The following is a 13,754-nucleotide window of genomic DNA, read 5'->3' as shown; positions in this document are numbered from 1 at the left end:
CGAGCACGGCATTCGTCCACCTCTGCAGCCAACCCAGTCCGGTGCTAAAATATTTATTGTTAGGTACAGAAGAACATATTTTTTGTCACGGATACACCAAAAGTTTGATTTTCAATGCCAGTTGAAACAATGGAAAATCTTCTTTTTCCGTCTAACAGTCTATAAATGTTTTTCAACCGTCGTAGGAAGAATGGAAATCTCCGTTACGCAGTGCCACAGAGGTCGAAAAGGTTACTGTCAAAATCAGATTAATTTACATGAACGTACTGGTATATAAAATAATAACCGGTAGGTGGGTTACTCCCATAGTCCCTTGTTGTTCTATATGAAACAATTTGACTAATCTAGATACCGAGAAGAGCAAGACGAGTTCATTATGGATTACCATAATATTGAAAGAGGTGTTTTTTGAGATAGCAGAGTCAGTTCTTTTCTTAAAGCGGTCTTTACACCAACAATTTTGTCCACGTTATTGAACGGCGAGTGAGATTTTACGTGGGATAGGATTGTGCCGCAACAACGTCACCCACGACTTTTATTTCAATCAATTGCCACGCAATATAATATACTATTACAGTATTACATCGAAGTTTTTATTATTAAGTGATCACTACTTGTGTTTGTAATTTTGTATGCTAACGTTGCTTTGATTTCATCATTATTCTGACACAGTAATAACCTGTAGAGGTTATAAATAAATATTTAATTTATTTCTGAAATAATAATCGATATAAAATGAAATAGAAATTACACAACGGATTTGTTCAGTATTATTAACCCTTTGAAGCATGGTGGTATAAATAATATACCACTTTAAAAAAAAATTCTCCTACTCTTGCATGGTGGTATATATTTAATACCACCATCATATCACGTTTAATAAGTTGTAAAATTAACCGGTAGATGGCAGAACCGTCAAAATTTTAAAACGTTTTCGTATAATCAATAAAATCTTATTGATTTTCACTTATCACATTTTCGTTTTACAGAAATATGATAAGTTAATTATTCCACAATTCATTTTCATGTTTGTTTTGTTAAATCATCTACAAAACATCTAATGAACCTTCCCTAGTTGATAGATAATTGTTTTTCTTAAATGCAATTGTTAAAAAAGAGATTCATTGGTGGTATAGTATATATACCACTGTGCATACCACTATTTCTCAACAGTCTAATACACATAATGATTTACTTGTTCATAATAATGAATATAATATATTTGAAGAACCACAGTGGGATAAAAATACAGAAATCTTTACAAATCCAGTGTTTTTGTCAGATTCAAATTTAGCCCCTCATATACTCTCATTGGAATCTAAAACACCTAACAATTTATTTCTATAGAAATGTTTCCAGATAGTCTTATTGATATAATTTTATTTCAAACTAATTTATATGCCCAGCAAGCTCAAAAACCATACACACCAGCTACTAAACAAGAGTTGAAAACTTTTTTAGGTTTAAATATTTTAATGGGAATAAAAAGGCTACCATCATACAGAGATTACTGGAGTACAGGACCAGACTTGAATGACCCTTTTATATCTAAGCAAATGACAGTCAATAGATTTGGATGGTTTTTGTCTAATCTCCATTGCAACGATAGTTCATTAGAACCAAAACGTTGATCACCCAGTTTTGACAAATTATACAAGCTTAGGACTGTGATTGAAAAATTAAGTGAATGTTTTATAAAATCCAAAAATCTTACCCAAAATCTTACAATTGATGAGTCAATGGTAAAATTCAAAGGCCGCTCTACTATAAAACAATATATGCCACAAAAACCGATCAAAAGGGGGTACAAGATTTGGATGCTCAATGATAAAACTAAGTATACATCAAAGTTTCAGGTTTATACTGGAAAAGTCGTAGGTGGTGTGGAAAAGTTATTAGGTGAAAGGATAGTAAACGATCTCATGGTTGGTTTAGAAGGAAAAAATCATATTTTATTTATTGACAACTACTTTACAAGTTATCCACTTTTTCAAAATCTAATGAAAAAAAAAATCTATGCATGTGGTACAATTAGGTCAAATAGAAAATACCTCCCAAATTTTTTACCTGATAAAAACTTAAAAAGAGGAGACTTTGATTACTTTACAAGTAATCACAACATAGCAGTTTACAAATGGATGGATAATAAACCTGTGTATTTGATCTCATCCTTACACTCGCCCAATGACACTTTTCAAGTAAAAAGAAAACTCAAAGATGGAAATACTACTATGGTCCCCTGTCCAAAAGTGCTTATAGGTTACAATAATAATATGAATAATGTTGATGTTTTTGATCAGCTAAAAGCAGCATATGGAATCAACCGAAAAGCTAAAAAATGGTGGCATAGGTTATTTTTTCATTTTCTTGATATGGCTATAGTCAATGCTTTTATACTTTTTAAAGAACTAACTAAAGAAAAGCTTTCTATGAAAGACTTTCGGAGGCGAATAGTTGATGGTTTATTAGCTCCAAATCAACTACAACCACAAAAAATAAATAAAAGTTCCTGTCGTATTTCCAAACATAAACCACATATTTCTCCTGAAGTTCGATTTCAAAGTTCTGTACATCAGCCCACCCGTGGGACGTTTAGAAGATGTGGACATTGTAGCACAAAAAAAAATCAAAAAAGAACAGAATGGCTGTGTGTAACCTGCAATATACCACTATGTTTAGGGAAAAATAGGAACTGTTTTGCGCTATTTCACCAAAAATAAATTAGTTTTATTCAATTTATTTTGTTTTTATATATTTTTATAACAAATTGTTTTTATTTTATTTAGTAGACGATATTTTCATTTATATTTTGACGAGAAGTCAAATGATTTTAAGTTTCATTTAATATGTTAAATTTTAATTTTGTGTTGTTTTTATTGAAAAAGGTTATCATAACTATTCTATTTACATGATAATAATAAAAAGGTTTATCAATCAATATTAATAGTGTTGATTTATGTTATAATATTTAAAAATAAAGAAAATAAATCTATAATAATGTACTTAAATACGTATCATAAAAAAAATTATGTTATACCTAATACAAAAGGTGTTACATGCATGGTGGTAAGTATGGTATACCACCTTTTTTTTAATGAAAAATTTAAAAAACTATTTTTTTTTCTATTTTTTTTATAATATGGTATTGTAAAATAATGGGAAACAGTCACTTAAAGTCGAGAAATCAGAAATAAAAAATTCTGTGCTTCAAATAGGAACAATTATAGGAACATCATGAAATTGTGCACATATAACAATTAACAATATCTATAATCTATATACTATATAAATGACAAACAACGTTTGTACCTATGTCCTTTATGCTTTCCTAAACCGTTCATCCGATCCAACCTGGGAAGGTTCTCAAACAGTGATCTCGAGGTCGAACCACGGTTTCGGAGGAACAATTTTTCACATTGTTTTTTTTCTTTTTTATCTTTACATACGAATGTTTGGTTTTTTTTTATTAATAGGATTTCAGTACGGTTAGGTTAGGTTTGAATTTTGTATTAATTTATTGTATAACTTTGATACTTATTTAGAGTTAAATTATACACTATGATGACCACGCGGGGTCCGTGATCTACCACGGGTATACTGGTATAGGTGGTCTACCTGATAGTAAACTGCTCACTTAATCATTAATCACAAGTGAATCACACGAACAACGACGGTCGGGATGGCTATAAATTAAAAATATAATATAATTTACACTTAAAATAACATTGCTTCCACAGCGTGTTACACCCAAAAGCAGTTGAACAATTACAAAAACCTAGAAACAGCAAAGCATTGCCGTGTGTCCGTGTCAGCTTTAATATATAAATTAAATTAAATGTTTGGAACAATTATTATTATTAATATAAATCATCGATTTTAACGGCTATATTTGTATCGTTATATTCGAACGACCATTAAAAACAACTATAACCTAAGGAGTACAAAATAGGCAAATTATTTCCTGTATAATCGGATGCAAGACTCAAACACGGCGTGTATATAGTATGTACTCGTAGTTAAATATGAAAAATCAACTGAACAACACGATCGATAAGTTTGAATTTCTTAAGATTTTCAGAAGTCCCGTATTAGAATTATAGGAAAGTTAGGAATTTGATTTATTAATTCATTAGACAGTTGTGGTTAAGTTCAAAAACAATATAATTCGTAACCGCAGATTGGCACGGACGGCATACGTCATACATAAACAATACACAGTACATAGGTAAGTACCTAAAATTGTGGAAACACGTATATATTTATTTCGTCATAAAACTGCAGTTCGAATTATTGCAGGATTATAACAAATTATTGTAATAGACGTGTTTAACAATAATATAATTCGAACCCGGCCACGGGCGACATTTTTCTTCGGTCAGTTACGGTGTCCCACCAGGGCATGGCAGAAACTTACAGGAGCACAACTTGAAATTCTGCCAAACCTAAAAACGTGTTTCAACCCACCCCCACGGCCCACTCTATAAAACAACAAAAACAGATAATGACCAAAGTTGCCGGGCTTAAGTTCAATAAAAAAAAGGTGGGTAAGTGGATGTCGCTCTGCTGTACAGTAGGTTACAATAGTGGGTCACTGTAATGGATGGTGTTAAATTTGAATTCAATGATATAATATCATTGTATAAGAAAAAAAATTTGCTAATTTTCGTGATTTTTCCGTATTTTGTCAATATTTGAACTTTAAATGCTTATAAATAAAAACTGTGACTAAGGATTTTTAATTTTTTTCATCTGCCTTTGAAACAATACCCTAGGAGCCTTCTATTTTTCAAGCTTTTTTAATCAACAGATAAAATTTTATTGATATTTATATAAAAAAAAATAAAAAAAATGGAAACTGAAAATGTCCGTAAACAGCTCAAAATAAGTCAAAATATTTGGAAAATGTTATGGTGTATATAAAATGCTAATATAAACATTCAGTCAAAATTTCATGTACCTACGGTCATTTGTTTTAGAGTTGCACCAAAAACCAAAATCGAAAATAGATTTTGCGTAAAAATTCCCGTTTTTCCTTAATTTTTCTTTTGTTTTTCACGTCGCTTTTGAAAACTACTGAGAAATTTTTAATTTTGACCCCCCAAAGTACTAACTAGATTCATTTTCCTATCAGAAAAGTTACTGTTGAAGAAAATCCAAACACTTTTACTGTCCTAAAAGGTGACGACAGACACAAAAAAAAATTTTAAAAAAACACACATCATTGTAAAATCAATACATTCATCGCTTCGCTCAGAATCTAAAAAAAAATTATATAATTCAATAGATGTGCTACCATTGAATAACTGTGCATTTGTACGACTTCTATACTGCTACTGCATGTTAATTTCAATTCTAAATTGTTCGTATCGCTGTGCCGCCACTCTAAATTTTCGAGTGTGATATAATCAAAACAATAACAATTTTTTCAGTAAGTACACGAATATTAAAATGGAACCTATGGAACACTATATGATATTACATATTTAAAATTTACAACCAGTAATCAAAATCGTATTGGTGAATAATTTAATATTTATCATTACATCACACTGAAAGCACTGCCACTTATCGATGATCAATTATCTCCGTAACGACAGGACAATAATATTATTATCTTCTCTGTCAGCAGCGCCAGCGCATCACATCGGCTGCTCGCTGCGATCACCGCGTTTTTTTTTCCGTTGCATTATATTACTATAATACAAATTTGAACTATAGATTTATTAAAAAAAGCCCTTACAATTTTCTTTTATTATAATACAATTTAAAAAAATACGGTTTGTCTTGTTAGAAATGTTTTACAAATTTAATATAAACAAAAAACTGCTGCTCATAAAACTTAGTTTTTTTTTCTACGATTGTGGTAAGTACATATATGATACTAGGTAATAACGTATACATACACTTGAAACATTTATTATTAATTATTTATGCGTTTATTTTTGTGCGCAACAATAACATTATTGATTCAAAACACATAATTTAATTTAATATGTTGTCCATAACGCTTGGATATAGCCAGTGATATTTGTATTACTCCTATAATGTTATATTAGGGCATACCACGTTTCCACCAAAAGTGTATGTTTCCATTTCCTACCAATACCCGTTTCTACCAAAATTTCCAGAGAATTAAGAGAAATATTGACGTTGTAAATTGTAAATGGTACCTAATCAATAACCATGCTATAATGAAAAATGATACACTGATCTTTTACTTTTAGCGCAGGTATTTTTATTTTTTATTTTACTGTATCCGGTTGAATACTTGAATACTGATTCACGGAGATCCTTATTATTGCTTTATTATTATTACAATATAAAAATTATTTTTATTTTATTTAACGTAGGTAACCTATTTTATTTATTTAAAATGTATAAAGCCCAGTACACACTTGTAACAATTGTAACATTTTAGCGTAACATCCTTTGATGTGACCAAATTTACCGACAACTGGTGGAACGGTGTTACGGTGTAACAATAACTTTACTGTCGTTTTATTTTTCTGGGAAAACTTTATCAAAATCTAAAATAAACATTTGCATAGGTAGTAAATAAAAATGATAATACATTTATTATTGGTATATATAACTGTTTTGTTGGAAACTGCCAACTGGTATTGAACTATTGAAGGTAAGCCAGGTAAGGGAAAGGTAGAATATATTGTTTTTCGTAACACACATTATGAAACGCGGACATTGGCATGGAACTTGAGCTTGAGTTTTCTGTTATCCATAACAAATCTGCAGAATTCACTGACTTTGAATAATATTATTATTATTTATTAATAGGTAATTGCTGTAATACAGATACAGACTACACAACTCTATACAAAAAGAATAGAGATATATAGGCAATATAGAAATACAATTTGATGTTGATTTATTTAAAAAAATTACATTGTAGCATAATAATTATTTATCTTCATTTTTAAATTGACATAATACATTAATCTTTCATTTTTTCTAACGTTCGTTCGTTTCTTCGCGATCAAAAATGTCTAGAGATTTTTTTTTGATAAAATACTAATATACATTTTTATTTCAGGAATTGCACCGATAAATCCATTTTTACCAAGTATAGCCAAACAGCGAGGAATTCCTGTATTCGTTATCGGTATAATCTTTACGTTTATGCCTATTTTCAATATAGTCGCAAGACCAATAACTGGATACATTACCGACCGTTGGCGTTGTCGCAAACAAGTATTTTTGGGTGCTTCACTGTTGAACGCGTTTTTCACTCCACTCATACATTTCACGCCCGACTTCAACGACAACGGACACGCCGAAGACTTGGACATCATGACGCATTGGAAATTTTGGATTTTTTTAGCCACCATTACTGTGAGGATGTTGCTTTGGATGGTAGGAGACGTTCTCCAAGATACGATCTGTTTGGAAATTTTGGGTAAATACTGTAGATATTATAATATAGTTATCGCTTACCACGATATACGCACTATTATATGATCATAAAGCCCAATCCAACGATATTATGATTATGTTTCGTAACTAAAAACAAAATTTGCTAACACGTTCCAGGTGACGACAAAAAGAGTTACGGAAGACAAAGGGTCTGGGGAGCGGTTGGCTGGGGAATTTCTACACTGTTGGTTGGCACATGCGTGGATTGTTACAGCGTGGACAAAGAGCACAAAAATTACTTGCCAGCGTATTTGATCGCCATGGCGTTCCTAATCTGCCACTTTATTGTTGCATCTCAGCTAGACGTAAGTCCAAAAAATACTTATGAAGCACACGGAAATGTATACCGACACATAAAGATACATCGATAATGTAGTCTTTATGTACGTTCATTATATATGGAAAAAATTTAAATAATTGATCAACACTGTGGTTAATGTTTAGAACTATACAAAAACTCACAAGTAAAAAAAAGTTATTCAATTATACCACTTGTTAATTATAATACTATTCGATCAATATTGGTTATACTGAACTAACTTAAAATCTTCTTTTCTGTTTTTTTTTTTTTACTATAAGTAATGATAACAGTTATTGAATAATTTGATTTGAAATAAATATTTTGATAGGTAAGTCTTAACATAGGTGCATTCCTCAATTCCTGCTATTCTTGCAGCGTACCTGTATAAGATTTATAAATTATAAATTATTAACTATCTATATAAGAATTATTAAACAAAACACATAATATCTATCGTACTTTTTGAATTTCAGTACCTGAGGGCTACGACTTTGATAAACAAAACCATTTTCTAATATATTATTATTACTATTTATTTTAATTACTTCTTTAGTCTTTATACAATTTAATCAGTAAAACATATCATCAAGTGACATAATATAATTGAAATATTTTATACATAACTAACTACAATATTTCATTATACGCGAACTATTACTATCTTAATCGAACTGAAAAAGTCAAGAAAAACAAACAATTGGGCTTTTAAAAATGTTGGGTTTAAAATAATTTAAAAATATTAATTTATTTTTCAGAACAACCAAACTTGTACATCTAAAAACATTACTAAGGATGTCATAAAAATATTATCTGACGTTAAAGTCTGTTCATACCTTGTGTGGGCAGTGTTTGCTGGTATTTTCACCGCGTACATTTGGTTTTATTTATTTCTGTAAATATTTTTCTATTGTTATAAAATGTTTGTTATAATACACTTACCATCATCTACTTTTTTATTTCAATAGGTACATTGAAGACTTAGCAAACATTTATCATCAAGAACGATTACCGTGGATTAAGACTATACAAGGTTTTTCGGTGACAGTAGAATGTTGCATGGGAGAAATTCCTGTTTATATTATGACAGGTACCTAAATAAAATATAGTTTTGAATGTCTTCATATTAATGAAAAATCAATAACCAAATCCCCCTGTTCTAATTCTAGCTTCTGGTTTTGAAAACGTTTAAAAATATATTTAATATATTTTAACTACATAGGTATTTATTAAACTATAACATAAACGTATTCTATCTATACCTAAATTTTGCAATTTAATTTTGTTAACAGCTGATGTTTTAATAAAACCCAACTAGACAATTTAACTATCATCTATCAGTGGTAAAAAAATATTATATTTAATATTTAAATTAATATTATAACTCATAAATATTGTATTCTTGACGGGTGCATAATAATAAAAGAAAACTATTCATAATTTATTAATGTATCATCAAAACCCATGTATTTACGTTACAATACGCTGTACGTTACTAAATTATTAAATGGATTTTAATTAATTAAAATTTATTTTTATTGATTAACACACTAAAGTTAAGTGCATATTAAAATTATATGAACATTTTTCGTTAGAAAAGCACTTTAAAATTATAATCATTGTTATTCAACGAGAAAACATAACAGTTAATGTAGCTTATCATACAATAAATAAAAACTATCATTATATAATAAATTGGGATATTACCATATTAGGTTATTTTATACATATATTATATAGTATTATATTATACATAATACATACACAATACACATTGATAATACTTGTCAGTTGTCAGTCCAATAGGTAGGTAAAATTCTTAGATCATATTATTATACTAGTAAAATATGAGCATTGGTAAGATGTTAGCATATTTATTGTTGTCTGTGTATAATTCATCCCCAACATAGGCAGCGTATTCATTATTTACGCAAAAACATATTTTATATTTTTTTATGGTTTTTTAGGGTTTGACATATAATTTTGTCAAAAATCAATGTAGCACCTATTTAAATATACAAAAAAGAAATTGTAAAGTCTAATAATAAATAAAATATAAAAAGATTAATCGGGGGACGAGGTGGCCGAGCGGTCTAACGCGACGGATTCGGCACAGCCGGTCCGAGTTCGATCCTCGACCACTGGGCGGCATTTTTCTCCGTGCAAGTCACGGTGTCCGGAGAACAAGTGCCGCCATCCCCCCACCCCGGGGCACGGCAGAAACCTACGGGTGCCCCATTAGAAATTCTGCCAAACACAACACACGTGTATCAACCAACCTACCCAATATAAAAAAACCTACAGTGCCCTTCCCACACCCAATGGCCTATGTTGCCGCGGGTTACCCAATAAAAAAAAAAAAAAAAGATTAATCCTATATAATACCTATACGACTATACATATACCTAACCTTCAAAATATTATTCCCCCTCCATCCCTTTATAATTTTTGTAACATGTGATTTTACTCTAAGATTATTAAAAAACCATACAATTTTGCGTGAGTGCGTTTTGTCTATGCGTTGTCGTGGAGAAAACAACAATATCAGGCTGACATAGTGACATGATCTTATACACTCACTCTTTAAGGGGTCTTAAACAGGCGATTTTGACGAATTTCAAATAAATAAAATCTATCTTAATTTTAACACACATATACTTTTGCATTGTACAATTATATGAGTGCGATGTTCTATTGATCTGCAGGTTGCACAGATTTTAGTGAAAAAAGTACAATAATTGTCATGTTAAATTTATGTACTTATTGTCATATTATTATATGCTGCAGGATACATATTGAAAAAGATTGGACACATGACGGCTTTCTCCGTATCCTTTGCAATGTTCTCGATGAGATTTTTCCTCTATTCGATCATCAAAGATCCGTTGTGGGTATTGCCGGTGGAGCTAACCAATGGTATAACGTTCGCCTTGGCCTTCGTGGCTGGCATTTCGTATGCGGCTGAAGTAGCACCGAGTGGCAGCGCAGGCACTCTCCAAGGCCTGTTCGGAATGGCCTTTCACGGAATAGGTAAGCACTGTTAAAATAAAATAAACTAGCATCTACATGGTAACAAAATAATTAAATAAATTACGATGGTAATAATTAGTCATTGGGATGGGTTAGGAAAATGGGATGTGTCTCAGTCGAATTGGAGTACGGATATACGCGTATTTCTCATAATATGCAAATTAAAATGTATACTACTCTATTTGCAAAATCTATAAGAATAATACTATACTACAATAATACTACATTATATAGAAATATGAACTTGCAATGTAAGGATTAGAAATATTTTTAAAAAAGGGGAAGTAGGTAACCGTTCTGCTGTTTAGTATAGGTGTCGAGTGTACCTCGTCATTATTTATTTATTTATTTTATAATTATGAAAGTTTTGTTCTATAAATGTCAATAAAATTTTATTTGTTGGGTAAAAAATTTGAAAATTTAGTACAAGGCTCTTAATAGATTGTTACAATGCCAGTTGTATTGTATTGATAATAACCAATACCTAAGTAATAACAATATAAATATAATATAAAATATCCACACTGACAAAACGTCACCGCTCAGAATCGTTTTTCGTATACAATGACATTATATCATTGAATTCAAATTTTTATATTATACATTATACAATGACCCACTTGTAACCTTCGGTACAGCAGAGCAACATCCACTTACCCACCTTTTTTTATATTTAATATTTTAAAAAGCTACGAGAACTTATGAAGAATCGTGTATTCAATTTTCAAGCATTTTGACTTTGCCAACATTTTTATCAATTTATTATCGACATTCATAGAAAAAATCAATATTGTCAAATATCTATGTATTATAATTTCCATATAGCCCAAAGAGCGTCAAAATATTTAAAAAATTTTATCATTTAAAAATCAAAGGAAATAATTTTACAAATATTTGGTTAAAATGTGATTATTCGTTTTTCAGTTGGGTACACCAAAATAAATAAAATCTATTTTATCGTATACTTACAATAAACTGACTTTGTTTAAAAATTCCCATTTTCCTCAATTTTTTTTTTTATTTTCGCGGTTATTTTGAAAAAAACATTTTAATTCAAACAGGGTTATATAAATTAGTTTTCCCAACATTTTGAATAAATCTCGGCCTCTATCTATTTATTTTATCAAGTTGTCCTATAAATACGACTTGTTGGTATAGTGGTTGTGGCGGTGTTATGATTGTGGTGACTGTCTAGTGTATAATATTAATAACTTGATTGAATAATATTTTTCAAAAATAATTTTTGTTTCAGGTGTATCACTTGGTTCATTCATGGCTGGTTACACGTTCGAACATATGGGGAGCTCGGCTTCTTTCGAACTATTGAGTTACGTGGCATTTACCACGTTTCTAGTCCAAGTATCCGTCAGCCAATTAATAATGCGAATGAGTAGACCCATAGAAAATGGCACCGCGGACTAGCATACAACAAAATAAATCTCCAACGCTGTACGTGTCCCGGGAAACTTATTTACCTCGGGTCACACGAACGACGAACCCAATACCGCAGTTATACATAACCTAACCTATAAGTTATAACCTAACCTACAGTCAACGAAAATAATTATATAATAAGTGATTTAGTTTTATCACCATATTACTTTAATATGTTAAGAATAAAATTGTAAATATAACATTATTTTTTAATAGCAAAAAACATTAATAATTGTTATTAATTTTCAACAAAAAATTACCACAAACACTTGCAGATGATACAAATCTAATTAAGGAGTGTTAAATACTATTAAATATAGTGTATGGATAATATTAACGATTATTTTATCAGAAATGTAATGTGCAATTAAGTTTTAAATAGTATTTGATTAATAAATTAAGAACTGGTCGTATATAAAAAAGTTTAAAAAAAGTCGAGTAATCTGAAACGATAATTTTTTTTCAAGATTTTAAATACAATTGTAAAAAAATCCCAAAAGCATAAGGTAGGTTGTGGTATACGTTATATATATATTGTATATCTTATATTATATTGTATTGAAAATTATAATAGCAACTGCGTGATACGGATCAAGGGGGGTTTTCTTTTTCTACATTTCTCAAGCTGTGCAAACAGAGACCGCATAATGTCCTCTCACAAGTCACAAACTAAATACTTATTGTCTACATAGATAATTATTACACGTGATTCAGTGATTGACATTAAATTATATTTTATAATACATATTATTAAGTCTAAATTGTTTACACGCTCGGCAGCTATTACGGTATAATAGTTAATACTTAATAGGGAAACACTTTTCTCGGTCTAAAAATAATGAACAAAAGTAATAGTAATTCATTTTTTGTTATAAAATGTTAAATGTTAATTGTTAAATGTTTACATTAGACTATCACAGACTATACGTATATCAACGGGCATATCGTTGGACGATTTTAGTAAGATATTGTGCTACATATAATATGTTATTTTAAAAACATATACTTGAAAAAACAATATGATTTAAGATTTTTGAGTAGGTATATTAATCTGACAAACTATAAGGCAAGAATAATTTGACATTTATTATAATTTTTAGCCTTATAGGCTAAAAATAACATTTAAATAAAAAATTCAATAATTTAATTACCTATATAAAATATAATGTACAAAAAAAAAAGTCGTTGCCAGATAAATTGAGACGGCGGCGGCGGCGCGATAACGGAAAACCAGTGGCTCTCTATATTTTCACCACACTGTCAGCGACTAGTTTGGGCTACACTTACTGAAAAGCGCCGCCGCCGTCGCCGTCTCAATTTATCTGGCAACGACTACTTTTGTAAATAGTTGATACGTTTTTCCACTTTTCCTTGGATTGCACAATTACATGTGATTAGATTAACTTATCTACATTTCATAAACCTATCAAATTAATTACCATTTATTTGATAACTTAAATATTGTAAAACAATATATGATTATTTTTTTGTCACATTTGATTATTTTTTAATTACTTATAAATTATAATTGAAATAATAACAACTCATTAAATTGTTTTTGTTA

The 13,754-nt window shown here is 30.0% G+C and overlaps 1 protein-coding gene across 3 annotated transcripts; it reads left to right on the top strand.

The window, feature by feature from the left end:
- Positions 1 to 38: 38 nt before the first annotated feature.
- Positions 39 to 12,731, top strand: LOC132948102 (major facilitator superfamily domain-containing protein 6-like). 3 transcript variants are annotated; one of them, XM_061018418.1, is made up of 8 exons: positions 39 to 230; positions 7,049 to 7,078; positions 7,154 to 7,411; positions 7,546 to 7,733; positions 8,485 to 8,621; positions 8,695 to 8,816; positions 10,514 to 10,756; positions 12,009 to 12,731. In XM_061018418.1, the coding sequence occupies exons 1-8, from the start codon at positions 191 to 193 to the stop codon at positions 12,176 to 12,178; spliced, it is 1,188 nt and encodes a 395-aa protein (XP_060874401.1). In that variant the 5' UTR covers positions 39 to 190; the 3' UTR covers positions 12,179 to 12,731. The 3 variants fall into 3 exon arrangements, with proteins under 3 accessions (XP_060874401.1, XP_060874400.1, XP_060874399.1); XM_061018417.1 differs by having other exon boundaries at positions 7,049 to 7,411; positions 12,009 to 12,730; XM_061018416.1 differs by lacking the exon at positions 39 to 230 and adding an exon at positions 5,104 to 5,863 and having other exon boundaries at positions 7,049 to 7,411.
- Positions 12,732 to 13,754: the final 1,023 nt, after the last annotated feature.

The sequence above is a fragment of the Metopolophium dirhodum genome, chromosome 7 (assembly GCF_019925205.1).
Source record: "Metopolophium dirhodum isolate CAU chromosome 7, ASM1992520v1, whole genome shotgun sequence".
Taxonomy (NCBI): Eukaryota; Metazoa; Arthropoda; class Insecta; order Hemiptera; family Aphididae; genus Metopolophium; species Metopolophium dirhodum.
The sequence above is the reverse complement of the archived record's forward strand: the minus strand, read 5'-3'. Positions and strand labels throughout refer to the sequence as shown.